This window comes from Melitaea cinxia, chromosome 6 (assembly GCF_905220565.1).
Source record: "Melitaea cinxia chromosome 6, ilMelCinx1.1, whole genome shotgun sequence".
In the NCBI taxonomy this organism is placed as follows: domain Eukaryota; kingdom Metazoa; phylum Arthropoda; class Insecta; order Lepidoptera; family Nymphalidae; genus Melitaea; species Melitaea cinxia.
Window position 1 is genome coordinate 12,937,878 of NC_059399.1, and position 27,644 is coordinate 12,965,521.

General features: G+C 32.4%; 2 protein-coding genes across 2 annotated transcripts in view; one reads left to right on the top strand and one right to left on the bottom strand.

Annotated features, from left to right (window-relative positions):
* Positions 1-27,644, bottom strand: part of LOC123654745 (Golgi-associated PDZ and coiled-coil motif-containing protein-like) — a 57,268-nt gene that overhangs the window by 27,017 nt on the left and 2,607 nt on the right. The window lies entirely within an intron of this gene.
* Positions 851-27,110, top strand: LOC123654389. Its single transcript, XM_045590300.1, has 10 exons — positions 851-1,041; positions 19,526-19,641; positions 19,872-19,983; positions 21,574-21,671; positions 21,764-21,874; positions 21,959-22,174; positions 22,723-22,841; positions 26,310-26,406; positions 26,505-26,737; positions 26,849-27,110. Exons 2-10 carry the CDS (start codon positions 19,534-19,536, stop codon positions 27,048-27,050), a joined length of 1,296 nt encoding a protein of 431 aa, XP_045446256.1. The 5' UTR covers positions 851-1,041; positions 19,526-19,533; the 3' UTR covers positions 27,051-27,110.

The window sequence follows — 27,644 nt, forward strand, 5'->3', positions numbered from 1 at the left end:
CAAATTATCTCTCGTTGCATCGAACGACCACAACACCTGGCCGAGGAAATATCTATGCCTCTCGATGGCAAACGTTATATTACACTAGGTAGTGTACTCACATTCACATTCTATCCGTAATAGAAAGCCAATTTATAAAACTAAAAATAGCATCAAAGCCAATATTGATTGAAAAGAGCGATGATAATTTGAACGGCTATTAAATACGACATAACATACACGAGATGAGTGTCAGCATGATTCCTCGAGTGCCTACGCTGCGAGTAACGTCATTTCACCGTAAAGATTTTTGACACAAAGATTTCTTCTTTTCTCAATTAGCATCCAATCAAGGGACTCATTTAGTCAAATCCGATAGACGATTTATGGGCCGCGAACGACAAACTTTCTCACGCATTTCATATCCGAGATTCAGCGCACCGCACTTCGCTTTATGGTCATCACATAGATTATGTTCTATGATAGCTTAATTTGAACATGTTTTTAATGCTGGCAATAAATGTCGGTATTTTACCTCGTAAATTATCTATTTTCACGACTAGTTATCGCTACTTGTTTTAAATTATATATATAAAAAAACAGGAAGAGGTTAATTCATTTTTACAATGGAATGAAAAATATTATTTTAATTTTAATAATTACAAAACGATAGTATTAATGTATGTTCTGACGCAATATATACATATATAATACAGTCAATAGTATCGAAGTTACGATTTAATAAAACTCACAAGTAAATGAGGAGAAATGCTAAATTAACAATGAAAGAAGGCTTCAGCGCTGGGGCGGGCGGGGAGATGCGCGTACGCACGGGGCGTGGCTCGAGCGCGATATTCGCAGCGCCACTCGTCAGAACGGTTTCGGATGCTGCGGCAGTCGCACCTGTCGGCCCCGCACTACTACGCAACCTCACCACGCGCACGCTTACATCGCAAACTAATATGCAGTAGCGTCCCAGTGAAATGATTAGTGAGTGTTTCGTGATAGTGACTGCAACCACTTGAGAGCTACTGCGTCTACGCATCTCAGGATTAACCCTAGGTTAGTAACATTATTTTATCACCTTATCGAAATGCCGCAAGTTAGCATAAAATACTAAAAATTAGCAAATAGATAATTTTGAAGATTTTTCTGTCTGAATGAAGCGATCGTCTATCATTATAAACATATTGATATAAAAAATTGCATTTTAAAATAAGTACAAATATTGATTAGAAGTTTTAAATTATTTGATTGCACAAACAATGAGTTCCTAATTGTGACCACAAGTAATACGCGATTTACATACGTTAATAATATTAATTTAGTTCAATGTGTATTTACAACATAAACGTTTTATTTAAATAAATATTTCCAAGTGCAATTTATGCTGTGTAATTATACCGACGAACTATACGTGAATAAATTTCGATAATACCTGTTGTGATATACCTGTTTTAAAGTAAAACTATAAGAGACTATTTTTAATATAATGTGTATACAATATAAGCCAATTCTTATTTTCTGCTAGTATAAATGTAATATGTAAATTAAACATCATGGTATTATAATTTATGTCAGATAATTATTTACATATGAATATGAATATAAATAACCTTGTTGTTAATTTTGTTGGTATCTTTTATATATCTACATTATATCTATAATGTAATCTATATATTATAAATTATTTATACGTGAAGCAAAAACTTTTACCCTTATATGAAAATTGCGCTGACGGAAGAGAATGAAATTTCGGACACTTATAGTGTTTATAGAAAAGGAGTGCAGAATGCTAATATTTTTTTAAAATTATGCATAAAAATACATTAAATCCATATTAAAAAACATTACACACACTACCACGAATTTGACACACACACACACACACATACGCATATAAACTCTTTTCCGTTCCCGTTGAGTGTGAAGCGTTTATTATTAATTCTATTGTTTATTATTATAGAAGTATAGTCTTTGACAACGAAACCTTAATAATGTTCAAACTTATAATTTAAATCAAATACCCTATCAATTAACGTAGAATATTCGTTTTATTAATGCACCGTGTACATTTGACGAAGTCGAACGTTTAAAAAAAATAGTGATTTTTTTTAATTAGCTTCAAACGAAAATTTGGTACTGTATATATACAAGAAAATTAACAATTGGAGTCTGAAATTTCTTCCATGTAGCAATATTCGTTTGCATAATGACTTATTCACTAATTGCCTGAGCAAATTTACAGGTAGGGTGGTAATTGTGGATTCCAATAAAGGACGCCTAATTGCACATTATAGGGCTCCGTACTTTAACCTTAAAATTGCTATTCGAGTTACGTCTTTCTAAAAATACACCTGAACTGCATGCCATAAAAAACTAATATAGGTAGCCGTACCCCACCGGTACTGATTGAATAAAAAATATTATAATTGCGTCGGTGCTAACTTTAAAGTCGTATCTAAAATTAAATAAAAATAAACGTTATCTTTCAATTATAATGGCGTAAAAGTTTATATTACGAGAATTGTTCACTATAACGCTACTCAAAAACTCTTATGAAACTCAAATACTCTTTTTAAGAAGAGATTTTTTGGCACAAATCTCTCTTTGAAATAATAATAAATTTAGATTAGAGATAAGGACATAAAAATCAAATTTTACTAAGATTAGCTTAGTTATAATAAAAAAAAAAATATTTTTAAAACATTTGTATTTTACAAATAGAAAAATATACTTCTTTTGCTGAAACAATTTGAAAAAAATTTATTTGCCATCTGAAATATTTACCATACACTTTATAAGGTACCTAGGACGGTCTACTCGCATATAGATATCTATAGTAATATAAGAAAGCGAAAGTATTTGTTTATTTGAGCGTGCTAATCTCAGGATGTAGGTACTGGACCTACTTCAAAATTTCTTTTTGCTTTAGAAAGCCTGTTTATTGAAGAAGGTTATTGCTAGAACACGTCACGTTCGACTCATTCTACTATGAGATATGCTCGAGACAGCAGCCACAAAACTAAACGATAGTCAGAATTTCACAGCGCAGATCGTCAAACGTTACGTTACATTATGTCTTGAAAATTCACGACCCTACTGTTTATTTCAAAAGAAAACACCAGTATTTTTATATAACCTAAAATGTATATCAGAAAAAAAAATTGTTTTCTTCAAAAAACTGAAACGGCATATTTAAACTACTACAAAATTGAATGAAGGTCATTTTAAGTGGTAAACACTCGTTAACTTAACTTCGTTCATTTCATACAGGTCATGGAAACAAGCTTAAAAATAATTGATTGATTATTATATTTTGTAACACTCCTGTTAGCTATTGTATTATATTATACTAAGTTAATTTGTCAAAATATACTAAATAGCAGCTAAAATCACCTTAAAATAAAACACAATGCACATTTTTTTTTTTTATAAATACATGTACAAAAAATCTAAAGTATATTTTCCATTGTTACTAATATTATAACATGTTAAATGCAAGTGATTGTGATTGTGGCCTTTAAAAAGACTTCCGGTCCCTCTCGAAAGGTTTTTATCAGACCTTGGTCAACTTGGATGACTACCATCATAGAATCGCCTTCCAAATTCAATATCTTAATTTAAAACTAACCTTACTCGAAAAATTAATAACCTCTTACACTAAGCTTTTTAAAGTTATTGTTAAGCGTAAAATTAACAACACATGTGCTGAATAAACAAGCTTCGTTATTGAACGCTAAAAACTGAACAAAATTAGCACGTCACCTGCTCTGCCCTTAAACAGAAGACGATTTCGCTATTTTACTGTCGTTTCATTGTAAACATGAAACAATGTGGATATCTCACCTTGATAAAATCGACTAGCTAGCTATCAATGTGCCATCTTTATTGTTAACTTTTAAATAACTATAAGTCATTAAAATATTTTTATGTATGCCCTAGGTATATCAACCAGAAAAATAAAAAGGCTACTGCAAATCGTCTTGGGTGACCGCAAGCCATGTTCATAATAATCAATCACATGCCTGCACCCGCACAGGCATTACTTCCCATGCACGATCTACATTCCATACCCAGCGCAGAGTCGTAATAGTAAATACTGTACTTAAGTCGGAGCGAATAATTTCAATTACGACCGACGGCCTCTCGTATTTTACTTTGTTATGTGATTGCGATATTGGGCATCAGAAATTAATAAATATAATATAATAAAATATTTTTTAATCACTCCTAAGCAACGAGCACCTAATATATATATATATATATATATATATATATATATATATATATATATATATACAGGGTGGCCCGTTTACAGTGGTCCAAAAATTTTTTTCAGCTTGAGAGCATCATGAGTGATCATTTAAAACAAACTTTAGTTAGGCGAAAACTTATGGTTTAGAAATTATGATTTTTTTAAAAAATAATCCGAAGTTTCAATATGTTTGACACAAAACCACTCTGTTATGAAAACTACTGGACCGAATTGAATGAAATTTGGTATAGGTATAGCGTAATAACCTACCTATCGCGCTATAGGCTCATGTAGTGTAAATAATTAGACTGCATTTTTTTATTTCACTTTTTCTGTAGTTTTTTTTAACTTTTCGGCAAAACATTGACTTTCGAAAAAATCCTGTGAAAAAAAAATGTACCGCCAAGGTTTTGCTGGTACTGCTAAAAAGTACCTTAACATAGGGTTATTCTTTACACAAAAAATTATAGTTGTCCTTCGATTGTAACATCTTCAAAAACAACATCATGTACATTAACACACGAAAATCGAGAAATTACGAAATTTACCATAATTTTAATCATTTGAAACGGCCAATTATTAATTAGATAATCATTCATTGGGATAAAAATAGTTACAAATCAGTATTCACATGGCTATAAAATGAATGAAATAAAATGTTAACCTGCCAGCCAAGATAACTTAACTTTATTGTAATGTCAATTTATTGAGTTTTTTGTTGTTATTTAGTTTTTAGTTTAAATCTTAATAAAAAGTTTTTAGAGTCAGAGAGTAAGCCCATATCATAATTAAAAAAAAAAGAAACCATTTAAATTCTACGTATTCGCAGAGGTGGATCGGTCGCGGTGGCACCATCCACTGGCCAGCCCGTTCACCCGACTTGAACCCCGTTGATTTTTTTATTTGGGGATACTTTAAGGAGATTGTGTACGCACGGGAGAGCATATCAGAGCGAGATGTAAGAAGAAAAATTCAAGTGGCTATAACAGCCATTAAACAAAACCGGCAGCCATTTAATAGGCTGCAAAGAAATTTTTTACGCAGATGCAGATTATGTTTAGCGCAAGGCGGACGCCATTTCGAAAACCTTTTGTAAAAAATAAACAATATGTTAATTATTTTGTTGTTTTATTAATTCCTCAAACTTTTTATTAAGATTCTGTAAACGGGTCACCCTGTATATATATATATATATATATATATATATATATATATATATATATATATATATATATATGAATGATATTTGGTTAGATAATGTTTCGTTGGCGGTCCATAAGAACACTCATTTGAAGGGGTGTTATTAAATTGGGAGGTATGCATGTCAACGTGTGCAAACAGGCAACAAGTGGTAGCTCCCGCGTGCCACGAGTGCGTTGTATTTGCTTATCGCAAACAACTCTCCCGACACGTTTCCCGAGACTGCACTGATAATACTTCTTTAAAAAAACTATTTCCTCAAAACTTTAAAAATTGCTATGAAAAAGAATAATTTCGTAACCTAACTTAATATATTTGTTTTTACATCAAATGAAATAATATTAAAAAGTGAATGTGAGAATTAGGTACCAATCACAAAAAACGACTCAGAACGAAACGAAATCGAGAAGAATAAAAAATGTAAACAAATAGAATACTAGTATGTAAACAAACTTTTATATAGTATCCAAAATATACAAGTTCTATCCAATATTTCCATGAAGAAATAATAATGTTTTCTTAACCTCTTTCGTCTGTTCATATATCTGTTGCGAGACGAGTGAAAGTATTAGCACATACATTTCGTAATGTTCGAATTCAAAAGAAGAAAATCAGCGTAGGGACTATTTTCTTAGACAACAAACATTTCAGTGATATAATCACGGAAATGAGCAACATAAAATGTCGCACTTGATTCAATTAGACATGAAAACTTTATGATTGTATATATACACTCAAAGATCCTATTAAAAACAAACAAGTTTAAAAATTGCCATCATCAATCTAAAAATCAAGGTTGTGCGTGCAATTATCATCAATATATGTAAAATAACTTGTTACTCTGTCAACTAAACCTTAAATTAAATATGATGCAACAAACAACAAATATTTCCTATAAAATGCTACTTATATGCGCTACTTGTATTCCTAATTAGTCCATAAAATGTTCATTAGTGACACAATAACCAAGGTTAAGTAAGATAAGAATTTAAGATATGGATAAAAAGAAGAAATCTAAGTTGAATCGAATCGCATCTGAATCCAGCCTGCTCCGTAAGTTGATAAAAATCAAGCTTATTTTTCAGTCGTATGAGCCTGTAGCCTGTAGTTGTTAAAATCACCCTATTTCCCTTTTTATATAAAAGAACAACTATAGCACATTTCCATTTTTTAGGCACGCGGCTTTCATCCAAACATTTTTTTTTCAAAGATATCTTTAAGAAAACAGACCGTATTCCACCTTCTTTTAATATTCCCGCACTGATGTTATCTTGTTCTGGTGACCTTCATTTATATATTTTATTTAAGGCTGTTTTAATCTTAATTATACATATTTCTCATTATTATTATATCACATCTTCTAAACCGACGTTTGTTATGGTACTATTAACAACTACTTGGTTTGGCATTACTCGAGCGGTAACGTTTTTAATAGTAATTTTAAATTAAATTTAGTAGCTGGTTCTGTTCTACAATCACGTTCTTATCTTTATCCCAAAGTTTCGTAATTTGTTGTGCACCTTATAAATTTAAATATTTTTGGGCCTTTATATTTCTTGATGGTGTCCATAACTATTCTTTCACGGTACGTATTGATATCCTTTTCTGAACATTGGTGAATTTCTTTGTAAATATTTTTAATCGTGTTGTATGATAACGCTTTTGTCTATTAAAATTCGCCTTCCTTCCAATAACTCTTTCGTTTTACCGTGTATTTTCTGAGCGCACCTTTTGGTATTTGATACAATTTGTTATATTATTTGATGCAATATGTTAATATTTATTATATGTTTATTTATTATTATTATATAATCATAGCGGATAGCTCAGTATATATATGCGTTATGATTATATAAATCTAATATACTTTTCTATGAAATCTGTAACATTATACGTAGATGCCGATATACATATAGGCACATTTAAAAAATTGCGTTAAAATTTTAAATCAATGAACACTGACAAAAAATATCAATGAGTGTCTAACAGTATCTTGTCTGACGAGTTACTGCCTTGAACATTTTGGGAATTACAGAACCTAACACCTTATTTTTACTTGAATTGTTAATAGAGAATCTTTTAGTATTATTAAGTTAAACACATCGAGGTGTCATTTTATATTATCATAGCTGACCCAGCAAACGTTTTCCCATATATGTTCTAAACCCCCTTAATCCCCCCTTATATCTTAGGGGTATGAAAAATAGATGTTGGCCGATTCTCAGACCTACCCGATATGCACTCAAAATTTCCTAAAAATTGGTCCAGCCGTTTCGGAGGAGTATGGTATCTAACATTGTGACACGAGTATTTTATATATAAGATTATTATAGTTATCTTTTTAAATAAATATTAATTACCATAATAAACATAAATAATGTACAAAAAAAAACTACCGAAAGCCTGCTTGCGCCAAATTGGATAGTTATTTTTGTATTCGTTATTGTCATGACAATCAATCAGAATGCAGGAAAATAATTAGTTAATTATATTAGTTTGTTGTTTTAAATACTCATCTGCCTCGGAGGAGACCAATCGAGAGAGAACTAATTATCTAATTACATGAAAACTAAAAAAAAACTTGTATTTTTATTATTCCACCTCCACATTTTGACATTTTTCATACATTTTTTATAACGTCATATTAATCACTTGGTCACAAATATACCTACTTACATATCGTAAATTCTACAAATATTACGCCAGACTTATCAGTAAACAATCTTAAATATACAAGAGGAAAATATTCCAAACAAATTAAAGTCATTAAGAAATACATAAAAACTAAAGGAGGCGCTTGTTCAATAACCACTATGCAACATTTAAACAATGGATTCCAAGAACTTCAGTTTTCTTTTTGTATGACAAATGTTAACGTTGTTCAAACTTATGCACATTGGTGGAATGACCTCGAGGTCGGAATTTTAACGACTATCTATAAAATTTATGTACGTTAAATATTTCAAAAGTCACATAACTAATAATTTGCACATCAAATGTGCTAATCCATAATATCTCTTGCGACCGCTCGTGTGGAGCTTAATCAAATAATCTCGATAAACACGTCATTAAACAAGAGATTATAGGGGGAACGAACCACCTTTCTTCAAAATTAATTTATGATTAACTTTGTAAGAAACAACCGCTCTGGTGTAGTGGTGCGAGTAGTTGCCTAAAACATTGACGGTTTGCGGGTTCGATTCCCGCTCGGGATGGATATTTGTATTTGTACAAATATTTCTTTCCGGTTTGAATGTCCGTCCTTGTGGGGCTACCCACCATGCCTCTGAGAGCACGTTGAGCCGTCGTTCCCGGTTGTTATCATAAAAATCTGATAGCGATCGTTACTCATAGTTTCGCCAACCCGCAGTGGAGCAGCACGGTTTATTAAGCTCTAATCTTTCTCCTACATGGAGAAAGAGGCCTATGCTTAACAGTGGGATGTTATACAGAATGAATGCGAATAACTTTGTAAGGAAAGTTACAAATATATGAAATATTATTCGGAACCACGTTTACGCTTCCTCAGAATAGTTATATGTAATTAATTTTTATCATTCTCCTTGTACATATAGGTATGTTTATTTATAATTCTAAAAAGAATGTTACTCGAAATGAGACCAATACACACGTTGCATTCCAAACAGCAAAGCTTCTTATAAGGGTGCGACACTGACCACTTAAATTTTCGGCCACTTTGTTCGTTTTAGTATTATCTATATGGAATATTGTTTAAAAGAAATATTATAGTCAAGTGAAACTTTACGGAGACGTTGAACCTCACGTGAGTTGACGTGGACGATATGCCATCTATGAATCAGGCGTTTGAAATTACTTTTTCTTTTATAATTGTATAAACAATGACATCAGAGGTATTTACTATACTGCTGTACGGTGACGCTATCAGTAAGCTATCACATAAAAAAAAATTATAACAATAAATATATTATTTAGGTACAATATTAATTTTGTCATTAAGAGCCATTTCACAATTTTACGCTCTGCAAGTTTAGGTAAAGGTCGCATCGCGCGAGTCGTACGAGCCGCGCGATCTTTGTGCTAGTACGTATAGTGTGACAACCAAAAGACCATCGTGATCATTTTCTGATGTATAATAAAAATTATAACTATGGTATAAAATGTTTTTTACATAATTAATTTGTTAAAAATTTCAAGTATGTTATATAACAACAGTCAATAAATTTAAAATAAAATTTAAAAAATCAATTTTATGAAACAATTTTTTTTTAATTGATTTAGTTTTTTCAGTTTACGAATAAATCTAATATTTACGATATGAATAAAAAAGCATTTAATGACATCGACACCGACAAACATATTAATTAACAAATAACAAGACAAACAGATTGAAATGCCTATTTGTATTGATAGTGTGAGAAAAGAAAATTAAATTATACATTTGTTTACAGAAATTATCATTATATTATTTTACAGTCATTTTCGTAATATGTTTATTTTATTTATATTTTATTATGAAAGTATCAAATGCGTTTTATCCGCTATAACAACAGGCGCTTGGCGCGTGTGAGCGAAAGAGACGGCTGCGCAGAATTTGGCGTGGACCTTACCTCTAAGAGCGCTAGCGCTCGACTGATTTACCGGGCTTGATGCGTGGCAATATATACTATCTTTTTATTATTTAATATAAAATGTATTAAAAATAATTACATCTTTTAATTATTTTTTTTGTATTCCTTAATGATGTAAGTTTACTTTGATGAAGATAGTTCGTTAAAATTTCTTAGTTTTCTAAGAGAAATATCGCTTTTAAAATTGTACTTATTTGGAAAATATTCGTAACTTTAAATTTTTTTTATCGTTTAATAGAGATACAAATGGAATAAAAATCTATGATAGTGGACAACAAAATTATATTCCACATATTATGATATTTTTTTAAAATGGTTTCAACGTAGAGGTTATTGAAAAGTAGGACTTCAAAGTATACATTGCGACCGTTTACACAGGGAGGAGGCTGATGAAAAGGTTAATAATTTTATACACATAATATAAATCAAAATTCTGATCTGACTATGGACTACAACAAAGGTTGCTCTATTATATTTCAAGAATATAAATTACATTATTGCATTCAACACTGAGATTAACGACGTCAAAATATTACAATTTCGCGGATTGTTACCGATTTTTGTGAAATGGCTCTTAAATATCCCTCTTTAGTTAAATACTAGCCAATACCCGCGGTTTATCAATTACACTATTACTTTTACACTGCAATTATTTTTAGAGTAATAACTCCACTTTTAGTCTATTTTTTAACTTTTTACATTACAACTGTAAAAACCTTATTAAATTTTGAACGACATTTTTGGCGTAACCTACAGATACGCAAAAAGATAAAAATTAGAAATTAATTATTTTGTTTTGTATTGTTCTCATAAAAACCCATATCTTGTGTTATATAATACTTTATTACAAGAGGAAAATAAATAAGTCTAGTACTATTATAACTGACGATCATTTAACAAATTAAATATTATTTAAGGATTGCTTAATCCCTATAAAATGTCTCCTATAAAACAGTATCAATAAACAAACAATATATTACTTAATGTGTTTTTAGCTAAAAATATTAATTCATAAAAACGTTAAATGTAAAAGTGTTACCCGTTAGATCATAATTCCAGTTATTTATGTTCACAATATAATTGTTAGAATATCTTATTAAATCAATACGTAGTTTACTTTTTAAGTTATTCAGATTTATTAAAATACCTGTCGAACGAGAACACAAAACTATTACACTAAAATATTTTTTTAAATAGTTTAGTAAAGATTCGTCCGCGTGGAATAGTGTGACTTTACGTGTTCAACGTGATTCTTTAAATTGGCATAACTTTTTTACTTATGAACCGATTGACATGAAACCAACACTAAATGTTAAGCTGAGCTTGCAACAATATATTAGTACCCTCATCTAAATCGGATAAGCCTTTTCTGGGATTAGCGTGCACAAACGCACAGACAAACAGACAAAATTCTGACAATCATTGTTTTGGGTGCTATTTACATTGATAAAGGTCCCACTAATGTTTTTTCTCGTATATCTTAAATGTACAGACAGCGACTCTACCGATATATGTAACGATAATATATTATATTTATTGTTAATATATATAATTTCTAAGCGTATTGACGAAAAAACTCTGGTTGTTTCTACTAAGCTAAACGTAAAGACGAACGGAAGAAACCCTATTCATCACGACTAGACACAATATCAAATTACTGTTTTCACCATTATAGAATACAAATCCATCAAATTATTCTCAAATAAAAGTTAAGAGAAAATATCTTTACTGGAATATATTAAGTGAGTAATAATCTGTGAGCGCCTAGAGCCGACTCACGTAATTTGTGCGTATTCGGGTTCCATTAAAAGTTTGGGTGAGACCACTTTCTTTTGTAGTATTTAATCGAATAGGATATTACAGGTTTAATATTAAATGTAATAACTTGAAAAAAACATGCATTCGCTATCATATTAAGAAAGATTTAGTTAAGTGATAGCGGTCACGCACCACGTTCAACATATTTCAACCGTCTCTCTAATAATAGACTATTTCAGGTTTATCTTATTGTAGAAGCCACAAATTTTATTGTATTATCATTTAACTTTATTTATCCTAATATATTATAGCACAAAAGTGGTTATTTGTTGGCTTCAATCGATTCACAGAATTTTATATTTCTTTATAAAGGTACTGTTATTGCCTTGCTCTAGAAGTCTAGAGTCTAGACAATTATCAGATTGTAGATTGTGTTGTATGTGTGTTGTTGATACAACGGGTATTGGTGTAATTTTCATACATTTTTTTCATACAATGTTTTAATACATTTTTGTATTAAGAACATTTTATTTTTTTGTATCAAATGTACTTCAAAAGTACAGAAACTATATCAAGACCAGAGGCGATTCTCTGGTTACTTCCATGTTCTCATATTGATTCACTGTGACCATTTGCATCTTAAAGTATAAGTCAAAACATTATTTTATTAGCGAAGCAATTTTACCAAACAATTCGTTATATTGCAGTAAAATATGTTAATTGAATTATGTTTACCTCTTAATTTTATTATGATTATATTTGTCCTTAACCTTTTAATAATGAAAATATTTAGTTTGAGGAAAACATATAATTTTGATAAACTATTTAAATCAATGTTCCTTTAAATATTAAAAAATTGTGATATTATTTTGTACCGCCGTGTGCTAAAATTTTAATTTCTACCTTTCTCGTGTAAATGAATTGCTGTAATTCTTTATGGAAGTTCTTTAACCGCAATACTGCTATTGTTATGTTTAAAGAACTTACATATAATATTGTCAAATTGTATTATCGGGCTACTACAAGCAACTGCCTTTTAAGAATATATCAACGCTTTTAAAATTGTAATATTTGTACACAAACAACAGTCTCTCACAGCGAACGATTGACCGGAACTCAGCGCTGCTATCCAACATAAAATTGCAACCTTGAGAGGAGCGGGTTGCTTATGATTTATGACATTCTCATTATACATATAATTAATATACAATTTTTAAATATTCAACTGATTTTTCTTTATTTTTACAAACATTAAACTACCTGACTGACGTCATGTCTTACGAACTTTTTTCCTCAATTTTTTCATTTCATAAGAACCTTCCATAGGAAGTTTTAAAAAACTTAAAAAATAAAAATAAAAGAGACGGTCATTTTAAAGTTATAGCGTTATCAAGGGAAAAAGAGTATCCTTTTCATAAATATAGATAAATAATAAATTAATATTTAGTCTTCCATCGATAAGATGATTTTGAACACTAATTGTAAAACCGTACGAAATAATTCTAGAATATTATATTTATCTAAACAGAACTATTTCCTGCGTCATGTGATTAAATTTGTAACCTTGCTCGACAACTGCCTTTTTTACGAAAAAGGTCTTTTAGAATATAACGTCCCAAAAACAGAAGTTTAGTTTTAATACATTCATTAAAAGAGAGGAAAATTAATCCATAAATATCTGTTACAAAATTATTTTATTAAATGAATGTAAAGCAACAGATATGAATATGTACCGACGCAAAAGTTACGAAAAAATAAATTAATATTCATACAAAATTTCAGATTATCGGAATGAATAAATATTTCTTTATACTCGTTTATACTTTAAAATAGGTGTAAACTACTTATAAGTCGTATTTCACACAGTAGATCAAGAAACATGCGTGAACTGCAAACGACTATTTTATGTATACATTTTATTTCATCTATTAACATCACTTTAAAAGCATTCTTTTGTCTTTTATCCATTAGAAGGTTTTTGTGAAGATGTCCTGAGACCTGAGGTAATAATGTCAGCTTAACAAGAACTGTAAAAGCTTGTCTAAAACGTTACAAAAATTGAAACGATTTAATACGAACCATTCGACGAATGCGAGAGCGTTATCATTAAACTTAGTATGATGGACAGCTAACCAATGTTTAGAGATTCGTAAACCTTTAAAAGATTCTTAAAAAGTGATTTATTGTATATGTTCGTTTTGTATTACACCACAAAAACCATAACAATCTGATGTAACCAAATATTCCTACAGAGATTATCTTTAGTACTTCTGGTCAATTGGCAACCGGCTCCCGCCGCCGCGCAGTCTGTGGTGTTCATGTAACCCACATTCGCACACCTCAAACAGTTGACACAGTAACTTCTACAACTGGTAATTAGTAATGTCCACGAGTGAATACATTAACTAATTTATTTGTTTAATATTCTGCATCTCACTTGGAATATATCTAACGTAAATATATCAAATTTGGCCCTCCGCCTTTCGAGTCACTGACTGATAAAAAAAAAATCGCAAATACTTGCGCGAAAGGTGATTCACCTATTTAGTAGAAAATCAAAAGGAGGGCGAACAGCGACACGACCTAAGGCAAGCAGATAACGCGATCTAGGAGAATTCTTACCTATCTCCTATATACATATCTCAAAGACGTTTATAACAGGCATGTATGTGGCACTATAGCATGATCAAACAAAGTACGCACACATGTTTAGCACGAAATTTTGAAATTTAGCCGTTTATGTGAAAGAACGGATTACGCATGTGTAATTTTTATCAATTTTTACGCACCTAAAAACCCGATAACGTACACGTACCTAAAATTCTCCTTTTACTATCATAAAAGAAATTATACATGAGACATAAAGTAGATTTTTTTAAATAAAAAATCCTCCATTATACCATTGAATATAACAAGTCACGTGTTGGCAGCATAAAACAAATTTATAATCAGCTACCCAGCGACATTCCACGAGGTGTACTAACTATTGCCTGCGCCATACTATATGGTTATGTTACTATATGGTTATCTCTAATTTACTCATTGCAGTATTTTAAAGGTATTTTAATAGTTTTTACCTAAAATATACTAACATCCTCAACTACTTTTTATCTTTCCGTAACCTATTTTCATATCGTAATTTCTTATTACTTGTAATTTAAAAGACATTTGATATTGTTTTCCAAGTTCACTCCATGCTTTGAAGCAAAAGTCGTCAAAAAGTTTGGCAAATGTATATGTATTAGTACAAATAAATAAAATAAATACTGTAAAAAGTTCTTATGATATTACATTAATAATTTCTAACAATATGAATATAAAGCAATTTTCTACCCATCTGACATAATCTGCGACTTACCTTTATAAGTTACTACAATCTCCATAAAATGGAAGCACTCAGCGGGCGGAACTTTCGAGCAAGATTATAAATTTCAAAGGATTTTAACGATTATTGCTGTCTTGTGGTAAATACTCGTATGTTTAACTTTACATAGGATTATTAAAGAAAATGATTACAAATCTGTTTTTAGGATAATAAGTCCAACGGGTGTTTACGGGACACTAATACTAATACTCACCTTAATACCTTTTACCCGTCTTTTATCTAGAAGTATATTTCTTTTAGGGTTGAAAATTTTAATCCGCCGCTATACACAAAGCAACCAAAATAAAACAAAGGTATTTACATGAAAGGAGGGCTACACAAGTAATTTGTTTTTTTTTCGGGTTCTTAGCTCGATCTTCTACTGTGACAAGAAAACCTTTGTGAGTCTAACTCGCATTTTACTCTTTTTATATATAGGATACCATTACATTATAACGTAGACCCTCGAAATCTTTAACTGCATGTCATGGTGTTATTTAAGAAAAAACCTAACTGTGTTACCTTCCGTTTTAAGTTTCATTTAAAAACGGAAGCTGCGTGACTTGGCACATAAAATTAAATTATAAAGTTTTTTATCCTTAAAAAACGAATGAAATTTGTTGGGACAGAAATATTTGTATAGGTAAAGTAATGAGAAATTCAACAAAGAATATAGCGCGGCTTAGAAATAAACGTGATCTCACCAGGAAGCTCTCTCATACAATAGGACAAGGGAAGGACGGAAAGGCCAACGACTTCTGGTAAAACAAACAAAAGTATTTCTAAAAGAATCAGATTCTTTTAGAATTCTAACTTTGTAATCAGAATTTTTTTCCAACACAATTGATATTGAAAACTCAATATTGCACTTTTCTAATATTGCATGATGATTATGACATTACAAATTCGCCTAGTGTCTGGCAATATTACTACTATTTACTTATACTTTACTTATGAATGAAAAGGTTGGAAAAAGCCCACTGCCCATCAGTGGATAATTCGATCAGTTACCAACAGGCTAAATAATTTTAAAGATACTTTCCGGAAAAAAAGTTTTTGTGTTAAGAGTTTTTACTTAAAAATATGTAATACGTAGAACTGTAGATCTTTTAACATGGCTCTGACTCGCAGGAGCGGAACAATAAACATAAACGTCAACATCTGAAGTTGAAGCGACTGATAACACCAGATAAAATTAAAGGCCTGCAGATAAACTACATTTCCATTTTATTTAGGTGAAAATGCATAATGATCGATACATTATTAGGATTTGCCTTTATTACGACAGAGGCTAATCAAATAATTCAATACGAGATTGATATTTATACTATAGCACCATACTTGTTTAATGTCTATTCATTGCAAACCGTAAAAATGTAAGCCCAGGCTTTTAAATAAAAAATAATTATTTAATTAGTTATTGTTGGGGTAAATTTTGTATTTTTTAACCGATTTCAAAAAAAGTAGGAGTTTACTCAATTCGACCGTATATATTTTTTTCTATATTTTTTTTAAATATTTTTAAAATTTCCAATTACTAAGTCCGCTACACAAATTCGTTATAAAAGAACAATTTTTACAATAAAATATTAAAAAACTAGCTATGCCCGCGACTTCATCCGCTTGGAATTTAACAAAGAAGTTATTGTTCAGTTCGCAGAGTTATAAGATAAATTTCTCAAATAAAAGTAGCCTATGTTACTCCTTACTACATTAGCTATCTGCCTGTGAAAGTCCCGTCAAAATCGGTCCGGCCATTTCAGAGATTAGCCGGAACAAACAGCCAGACAGACAAGAATTGTAAAAAAATGTCAATTTGGTATATGTACCGTCCATATTCATTTAGTAAAAAACGGTTATTGTAATATTACAAACAGGCACTCTAATTTTATTTATTTTTATAGATGTATAGATATATAACACGTGATATGAAGAACGATTTTGGTAACTTTAAAAAAAAACTGTTCAAAACATGAAACGCAAATTGGTCGACTTATTTATAGAAAGCATGATAGGGAAGTTCTATCACCTGGAAGTGCAGTTTAGACGCATTGGCTCGTCTCCAGTTCTACTGAACTTTGACAAGCGGCTGCTGTAAATTGCTGTTCCACATATCGAAGCTCATCTATACATCATATGTCTCAGAATTATATTTACTTACTCTTGAAAGCCGGTTCTAATTAAAATACGTGTTTATTGTCTCATCGTGACACATCTTTTACTATATAATGAATTGGTTTTAATTTTTGCCGAAAAGTAAGCCCTTTTTATATATAGCTTTTATCTTATACTTGTATTGCAAGTTTTAAGGACGTGGAGGTCATCGTACTTAAAATACCTTCAATCTTTTTCCCTTTCTATATCAAAATGTACTCTTCGTACGTAACATTTTTTTATTTCAATTTACTAAACCCTGTTTTCATGTTATAATGAAACATTATTTTTATAACATTCACAGAATTTGTTTGAGATACTTGTGGAGAAAATTAAAACATATTGCTTTTCCTTACCTACTTTTGGATATGCGGGCTTCTAAATCTAAGTATAAACACGACGAAACATTTATTCTAATTAAACATTGGTATAAATTCTATATTTACGCATCGCTCGGTTTAGTTGTCGTTCTTTGAGTTCTTTCGACCCGCCACTAAATCTGTTGGCTGCTGCGTATGATCGACATCAATTAACAGTGATACTCGTTTAGACGTCCGCGTCGTTAACTACAACAAAATTACAGGTTCTTAATTGAACTGGACTATGCTGCCAACATACCCTAATCATCAATTATTTCGCGAAATACCTAATACCAAGAATACTAAACCTAAGCAAAGAACAAATTGTTTATTAATATTATCTTGCAAAATTACCCGATGCAAAGGCTGTTTTCTTATAATTATTATTAAAATTGACGTTACATATAATATTGACTTACAAATCACGTCCCAGTTTAACGTTTACTAGAGATTTTAATCAGGAACCATGACTGACGTTGTAATAGTGAAACGCCATAAGATTATGCAATGAAGCTCAAAGCAGCAGACAGGGCTGACGAAAGGTTGACCTCGGTCGTGTGTGGGCGCAGTTCGACAATGATAATCCACCTCGGGGTCCACGAACTGCACCGGAATGCAAATAAATAGATGCACATAAGCATGACGAGAGAGCACACCTGCTGGTGATCGGTGGAATAAACAATGCTTGTCAACACGCGCTACGAATAATGGTACGCGTCGTGCGTCTAGTCACGATTAAATGAGCTTTTCTTCCGGATCCGTCTATTGATCTTGAGAAAAGAGCTATTAATCTATATCTGCTTTAAATATTTGTAAGTGATTGATCTCAAGTCGCTTTTGCAATCGTCTTCATCTTCGCGTAAGTAAACTATATTCGAGCCATAAAACCCAGTGGTGATAGTACTACATAAAATGCTTTAATAAATTTATTATAGCATGCTTCATAGCGTAGTATGGTGTTGTAGAATATATAAACAAAATTTTCTGAAATCTCGTTCATCGTGATGTGGAATTCTGTTTATTATTAAAATATTAATATTCAAACAGGAAGAAAAGTGTCGGTATAAACAAGTATCAATAATGATACGAAACAGAAAAGAACAATAAATTGGTTTGTGTCGGCCTGTAAAGTAAATTTCCTTATTGTAACAAATTCAAATTTAGTACATTTACCTTGTTCATTTAATAATTATTAGATATTCAAGATAATCCTTAACAGCATTCAGTTACTTTCGTTCCATAACGCTCAAGCTTACAATACGAGTACATGGACATAATCTATAAAATAAAAATGAATGTTGGTAAGCGCATAACTCGAAAATGGCTCGACCAATTCGGCTAATTTATTTTTTGTGTGTTCCTTAAGGCCCACGGAAAGCTTTAATACAAAAAAAAAAAAATATATATTAAATTTTTTACATTGATTTATTTTTTACTATTAACTATTGACAGATGGAAGTCTGTCCGGCAACTAGTAATGTATAATTAATTATATAAAGAATATTTAGCCACAAAAGTGTAGAAAACCTTACAATGTAGAGGTATATTGGAAGTAACGATTAGAACAAAACCGTTATTAACGCCTACATCTTTATTTAAGCCTAAATAGTTACGTATATTCCGATGGTATATCTGAGATACATAAATAAATGTATATTATAGGAAATATTTTATCTTTTGTTTATTTGCAATGGATAAATTCAAAACCTACTGGACCAATTTTAAAAATTGTTTCACTAGGAAAATATCACTACGTGACATAGCCTCATGATATATATTTTAATTACGCGACGAAGCCGCGGACGGCTAGAAGCCAGTGTATGAAATATGTACGTGGTTACAGGCCGGGCGATGTTAAGTGTGGTCGCGGCGGTGCTTGCGTGCCTTTGGCTGGCACGCGCCTCGCCGGCTGAGACGCAGGGACTCCACAACAACGCACTAAATACGTACAATTCTAAGGTAAATTCTATTTGTAAAAACTATTGGTTTATAAGGTAAAATAAGCTAAAGTTTCAATTGTAAAAAATATTTCCAAGTAGACACAAAAACCACGATGAAAGGAACACTACAATGATAGTATCAAGAATATTGTTATGCTTTCGTTAGTGTTAAATTTCTTTTTTTTTACCTTTTTTTTTATAAAATGACTACTTGAAATGTGTATTATTATTTATATTATTTGGTTCTAGGATTTGTCACTAATATTAGCAAGTATAGACGAGCGTCTACATATGTTAGACACAATAGCCACAGTGCAAATGAAGCAAGCACGGCGTTTGGACGTAATACAGGATAAACTAGGTAAACAATTAAATTTACCATTAATAATTATGAATAACTAGATGACCCGGCGAACTTCGTATCGCCTAACACAAACTTTATCGTATGGTATTAAAGTTCAAATTGACTTTTAAGTATTATCACAAATCTTTTGTATGGGAGTATAGAAAAGTGTTGTTTTTAGACTTTTTCAGGAAGTTTAAATTTTTTTTTTTTTAGAATTTTTCTCTCCGTAAGAACCATCCTCGTACTTCAAGGAATATTTAAAAAAAAAGAATTAGCGAAATCGGTCCAACCGTTCTCGAGTTTTGCGCTTAGCGACACATTCTGCGACTCATTTTTATATTATAGAATAACTAATATGACGATAATTAATATTATGACAAATGATAAACAAATGGTTAAAAATTAAAAGCCAAGGTGTGATCGATAAATAGTTGAAGAACAACATATCAAAACATGACGATTTTTTTATTATTTCTACACTTAGTGTTAAGTTTTTAATACATATACATAATCCGAGATCGCCCAGTGGAATCAAAGTTGGGCTGGAGGGGCTGGTAAAGCATATTCTCTGTCAAATATATGTGATTAATTTGTTTCCCCAGAATGTGAGAATAATTTTTTATTTTTGATTAGTCGTTGATAATTAGTTATAATATTTAATACGCAATGTAATCTAAACATTTATAATATAACAAACTAATACAATCACAGCAGCCTTTCGCAGTCCACTACTGTACATAGGCCTCCACAAGTTCACGCCAAAAATGGCGTGAACTCATGTTTTGCCCATAGTCACCACGCTGAGCAGGCGGGTTGGTGACCGCAGGGCTGGCTTTGTCGCACCGAAGACACTGCTGCCCGTCTTCGGCCTGTGTATTTCAAAGCCAGCAGTTGGATGGTTATCTCGCCATCGGTCGGCTTTTTAAGTTCTAAGGTAGTAGAGGAACTGTGTTATCCTTTAGTCGCCTCTTACGACACCCACGAGAAGAGAGGGGGTTGCTATATTCTTTGATGCTGTAACCACACAGCATAATACAATATAAATAATAACCCAAAATAATCCAGATTTTTAAAAAATATCCATAAAACCGAGTTTTTCGAAAACTTGGACATTTATATTTATAAAACTATATTTGAATAATAATACAGATTTTTTTTCATGTGCATTAAAACGCTTACGCTGTAAATAGTGGTATACAGACGATTGAGACTAAAGTTCAAAACTCTGTATTTTTACATTTACTTGTGTTTTTGCACATTCCTTTAAAAACGGAAAGCCACGCTAGTTTTAGCAATTAAAAATTATTGAAAATTAGACATTTTAACAATCGTAATTATATTTTTCATTAAGCAACAAAAACATTGGGACTTTTGACGTTTTCATTTTTTTCTTCTCAAAACTACGGTATTGTATGCGGTGATGAGTCACAACATCCTTATTGTGTCATATCCTATTTTAGAATACGTACGTTATGTCAACTTTCGCAATGTTGCTTACATTTATCATTTGCAATTGAACAAATAGGGCCATCGCTTAATCAATTACTAGGCGAATGCACGTAGAGTCCAATACCAGAAGTTGTTAATTGTTATTATGATTTTTAGATCGGTTGGAAACAACACTGTCTTTGAAACTTGAAAGGGCTCAGCTGGCTGCAGAACGACTAGAACATAGACTTCATATGCTTCAAACCGGCATACAGGTTTGCATCATTGCAATAACATATATAAGAGTATGTTTTCAAAAAATCTGTCGACGACGATAAAAATTAATCAAAATCTACATATATTTCAGACTTCAATCAAAGAAAGCAGCGAAAAATTAGAAAAGAGTCAGGTGAAAATAACCGAAGTAGCACAAAACTTAACGAACCAAATTAACTCCCACACTCATTTATTAGAAAAGGTAAATATGCGTTGCGTGATTTTTACTCTTGTCTCACTAAATGTGCGAGCTTTAAGCTAATTGAAATTCATCTGTTACGTTTAGGTGAGTGGTGCTTATGCGGACACGTGGCGTCGTGGCCTTCTGATAGAGTCCTTGGTTCGAGACGGAATGTCACTGGTGAACGTGACGCGCCGGGAGCTCGCTGACGGACTGCGGGCACTCGCGAGGCGACAGCGCGAGTCACGTCTTACGTCATTAGATTTAGAAGCTACGTTTTCGAGGCGTCTTCAAGACAACACGAACAAAATCGATTTAAAAGTAAGTTCTGAAATTTGAGAAACAAACTACGCTTACTTGTACTTCGCTTAGGCGAGCAATTTTTTTATTGCCACATATTTTGGACCACGATGTCAGATATTTACAATACATATAACTGCAAGCAGCAATACAGTCATACTTAAAATTCAACAAAGCTCCCGTGGCATTCAGCTCACTTGGGCTTTGCATAGATAATAAGTTTTAAGAAACGACAATCATATTTTCTCATAAGCTTAGAAATTTGAAGGCTAAAGCTGGAGCGGATATTAAGTTGTAAAAGTGATGTTGGCACTAGTTAGCAAATGAACATTTGTGTGAATATTTATTAAATGAATTATGCAACCACTCGTCGTGTCTCTATACCTTCAATAAAAATCTATGCTATTTTGTATTCAGCAATAAAATTACAAAGTTGCCATAATGCTTTACAAATTCCTGTCTTCAATTAAAACATTCGTAGTATATATTCTTGTAATTTATTTTATATTTGGTATGCATATTAAATTTAAAGATATTACCATATTACCTTTATTATTTACTTATTTCAGATGCAAGAAGTTTTAGATGCGCAAAAACATTTCGTTGATTCTTGTCAAAGAGTTCAACTTGATGATCCAACGCATGTAGCTGAGGTGTTGGACAAACTGATCGACTCTCTCATTAATAAGTACGTAACCGCTAACAGTTCTAAATTGTAATACAGATACTAGAATATATATCTTATATATAAAAATGAATCGCAAAATGTGTTGCTAAGCGCAAAACTCGAGAACGGTTGGACCGATTTCGCTAATTCTTTTTTTAAAATGTTTCTTGAAGTACGAGGATGGTTCTTAAGGAGAGAAAAATTCTAAAAAAAAAAAAAAAAAAATTTAAATTTCCTGAAAAAGTCTAAAAACAACACTTTTCTATACTCCCATACAAAAGATTTGTGATAATACTTAAAAGTCAATTTGAACTTTAATACCATACGATAAAGTTTTTGTTAGGCGATACGAAGTTCGCCGGGTCAGCTAGTAGATAATAGATACTAGATCTATAATTATAAATTACCATGCCCTGACTTGACTGATTCATCGTCGCGGAACCTGAAGTTTTGAAATTTAAATAAATAAATGTACAAATTAAAATAAAAATAAATAAATAATAAGTTTAAAATAATAAATATAAATTTGAACAAAAGTAGGTTCAACAACTTCAAGTTAGAGATCTATAAAAATGTGGTTTGCTTAGGAATTTGAAGCTTTAGCGTTTTTTTTTTTTTTTTTTTTTGAAGTTTTACCCTTAAGAGAATGAAATAATAACTGTGTTAGTAGGCAAACGAAATAAGCCGACTTTAATTATGTCGACAAGTAATACAACGTGGGTAGACGAAAAATTAGTCGAGTAAATACGCATTATCAAAGATTATTACAAAAATTGTAATCAGATCCCGATGAAATTTAAATGTGACCACATGTAACGCATCGATTTTCGATTAAATTAAAAATTATTAAAATCGGTACACCCAGTAAGAAGTTATGGGGATTTCCGAGTTTCCCCATTTCGAGTTCTTTTTATCCCATCATCAGATCCTGGTTTCCTTATCATGGTACCACACCAGGGATATCTCCTTTTTAACAAAAAAAGAATTATCAAAATCGGTTCATAAACGACGAAGTTATCCCCGAACATACATAATATATATATTATGTATTGAGTAACCTCCTCCTTTTTGAAGTCGGTTAAAAACATAGATATTTTGTATACCACTTCTTCATTCTACGTGACATTGGCGAAATCATCTGTGCTCATTTCGCACTATTGAAAGCCTTTAACCCTAAAGAAGAAAAAGAAGAAGAGAAAGCTTAAGCTTACTTGTTCTATAAGGAATGTATGTTAAAGTGTGTTGAGCTTTTAATTTAAAATAAATACGTGTTTCATCATTTTGGAAATTATTTCCTTCAGGACATAAAATTGGGGAAGGAAGTAACCACTTTTTCTTAAATCTATATCGATAAAAAAAGTGACGAGGCATAAGTGCATAGTGGGGCTGGAGTATGCACGTTAGTAGCGCTCACAGGGAGGCTCGGATTTGGTATCAGTCTTGGTTATTGTATGGTAAACCGGACACTGGTTTTATTTATGATAAGATGCTTGACTCGAAAAAATTATTTAAAGCTAAGTTAAAATATTGTCAAAATAATGGAAAACAAATAAAATGAGATATTATTACTCAAATTCATGATGATAAAAATTTCAATAAATTTTGAAAAATACTAATAAGCTTAATCCAAAATCGAGCCTCCCCGTGAGTGTAGATGGTAAGTTTGATCCGACTGACATAGCAAATGCCTTCCGTAAACACTTCATAGTGGAGTCTTCCCTCCCTATAATCGTAGGTGTTCGATGTTGGGTGTCGCGACGGGGACTTTACTGTTAGGTTTTCTGAAGGTGAGGTCGCCTCGGTTATTAAAGGAATGGCCAGAGGTAAGTCTCCCGGTCACGACGATCTCTCAGTATCGAGCACCAGAAGTACGCGGGGGTGCACTTGCCTCGAGTTCTGGCCAGGTTTTTTTAATTTATGTATAAGCCATTGCTACCTACCAAATGAATTAATGTATACAGTTGTTCTGCCTATAATAAAGAATAGAACGGGGGATGCCTCCTACTTGCCCAATTACAGGCCTATATCTCTGGTTACGGTTATAGCCAAGGTGCTGGATGGTTTGCTTGACAGAAGACTGGCCGAAAATATTAAAATCCACAATTTACAGTTTGGTTTTAAGCCTGGCTTGTCCACAGAGAGTGCCATTTTCTGTCTCAAGCAGACTGTGCAGTACTACACGGCTCGAAAAACCCCAGTCTTTGCTTGCTTTTTGGACTTGTCGAAGGCGTTCGATTTAGTATCGTACAATTTGATGTGGAGAAAACTACGGTTTGAAAGCAGTCTACCTCTTGATGTCATATCAATAATTAAAATTATGCTATGACAACCAGAGGAATTGCGTCAAATGGGCTGGCTCGCGATCCGATGAGAACGGGTTGGAATGTGGGATGAAGCAGGGGGGGTTGACCTCACCCAAGCTTTTTAACTTGTATATTAATAAGCTGATCGAGGAGCTCAGCAGCACCTACATAGGATGCCATGTAGGCGGGACTTGCATCAATAACATCAGCTACGCAGACGATATGGTGCTGCTGAGCTCGTCGACCGGCGCCTTGACTAAGTAGCTTCACATATGTGAAGAGTATGCAGTGGCTCATAGGCTCAGATATAACGCGTTGAAAAGCGAACTGGTTTTTCGGGCGACGGACGCGAGGAGACAACGGACAGTAAATTGTGTTACTCTAAGGGGCTCTCAGTTGAAAAGAGTTGACCGATTCAAATATCTGGATCACTGGGTTACTAAGAGCTTGACAGACACGGTGGATATTGAAAGAGAGCGTAGGGCGCTATCTGTTCGCTGTAACATGTTGATTCACAGATTTGCGCGCTGTAGTAAACAAGTCAAAATAACACTTTTTAAAGCCTACTGTCAATCGTTCTACACGTGCGGTCTGTGGGTCGATTTCACGCAGCGAGCATACAGTGCACTCCGTGTCCAATACAACAACGCGTTCAGGATGTTGTTTGGTTTGCTGCGCTTCTGTAGCGCGTCGTCTATGTTCGCCGAGGCGCGCACCGACTGCTTCCACGCGATCATTAGAAAGCGGTGCGCGTCGTTGTGGGCGCGAGTACGCGGAGCATCAAACACCATCCTGAACGTCTTGACCGACCGATAGGACTCCCCATTATTTTGTCGCTGGGTACAGCTTCATGCTCCTTCTACTAACTATAACCTTTAGCACAGGGGTCTCATAGGAAGAGAATATTATAGTACATTAATAAGTGTTACTTAGTTGTAAGTTTAGTTCTAAGTTTTATGTGCCTAACAAGTAGATTATTATTAAAATGTATTTAGTTTATACTTTGTAATTGTACTAACACTAGATTATAAGAAAAATTGTTACTAACACTATATGGGCTAGTCCCGAAATAATATATTATTATTATTATTATTAAAGGGATTAAACTAGAACGAAATTTTGACAAACATTACATTTACATTTCATCATAAGAGCTAATAAACATGATTGACTTTTGTACTTACAGAACTGCATCTACATTTCAAGAACTACAAAGCATTCAAGTTACAATGAGAAATCACGATAATAAAATTATGAAAATGTTGAGCAATCGCCCAGTTCAGGTACAGTTCCAATAGAATAAATTTTGCCCAGTTTAAAATTAAACATTATTAATAAAATGGTATGTGATCTTAAAACTATAAATATTTCTATATTACAGACTGATGTCTCATGCAAACGTCTCGAAAATTTATTCCGAAACGCATCAAACTCAGCTTTTAACGAAAAAGAATCACAACAATTGACGGAAAAGTTTATCGGGTTGACAAACCGAGCTGACGCCGCTCTGCAGAAGCTAGAAGCTCGTTTGAGTGACGAATCGGACGAGCCTGCCCCAGATTTCGAGGTGACTGCCGCCGCTGATCGACTGTTTCAACAACTTAAAGGAATCAAGTAAGCTGATTTTAACTTACAATCCAATTTCAATATACTTTTTATTGTTTAATGTTAATGAAACCAACAGATGTATTAAGTTATTAACATATATCTACAATTATTTTTTAGAAATGAACAAAGTTCAGAAGATGACGACTGGGAAGACCCAGATTCTAGTTTCTTTGACAACAACATGAGTGATGTTACTGAAGAAGATAAAAGTATTTTAAGCCAAAATTCGAATAAATCCAAACAAAAGGCAGACAGTACTCCCACCAAGCCCCACCGAAGACATCTACACAAACATCCGTATGACCGCGGTCCAGCATAATACAAGATAACTACTAAAATATTTTACTTTAAGATTATAATAAACATGCGAATAAATGTTTCTGTGCTTTTTTTAATAATAACCTGAATTCTCAATAACGTAAAGAATACACGATTAGTCGAGCAGGAAAAGTAAAGCAGAAAACAATATACAAACAGATTAAAACATGTACATTTCATAATATGCCAAAAAGCCTGACGTAGCCTGTCCATCTGCTTGCAAGGAGCACAGAATTACTCCGCGCATATAGTGGAGGATAAGTATGTCGTAGAATAATTATCTCTCGAGCAAGTTTCCTCACAATGCTTTTGCACTGGCTCATCACAGCAGCAGTGCACTGGCTCATCACAGTTCTCATTTATATTGGCCAAAATAATATAAGAAATAAAATATCAGACAACACACAATTATGGTTACAAAGTTACATACAATACATTGTTGTTTTCATAACTAACCATTGTCATCTTTGATGATCAAAGGCACTACAGTCGTAGGTGTACCTTTGGCTATAATGGCTGGTTAGAAATACTTCTCCAGCTCAATATGTCTATCGTTCACTTCGTCCAACTAGTTTTTCAACATCAGAAATATAGA

What these genes read in the sequence shown, in the direction of transcription:
- LOC123654389 (XM_045590300.1), top strand. Translation starts at nt 19,534, where the DNA reads ATGTTAAGTGTGGTCGCGGCGGTGCTTGCGTGCCTTTGGCTGGCACGC. An exon ending in TGCTTCAAACCGGCATACAG is followed by an intron (nt 21,672 to 21,763) that starts GTTTGCATCATT and finishes CATATATTTCAG; the next exon opens with ACTTCAATCAAAGAAAGCAG. An exon ending in ATCGACTCTCTCATTAATAA is followed by an intron (nt 22,842 to 26,309) that starts GTACGTAACCGC and finishes TTGTACTTACAG; the next exon opens with AACTGCATCTACATTTCAAG.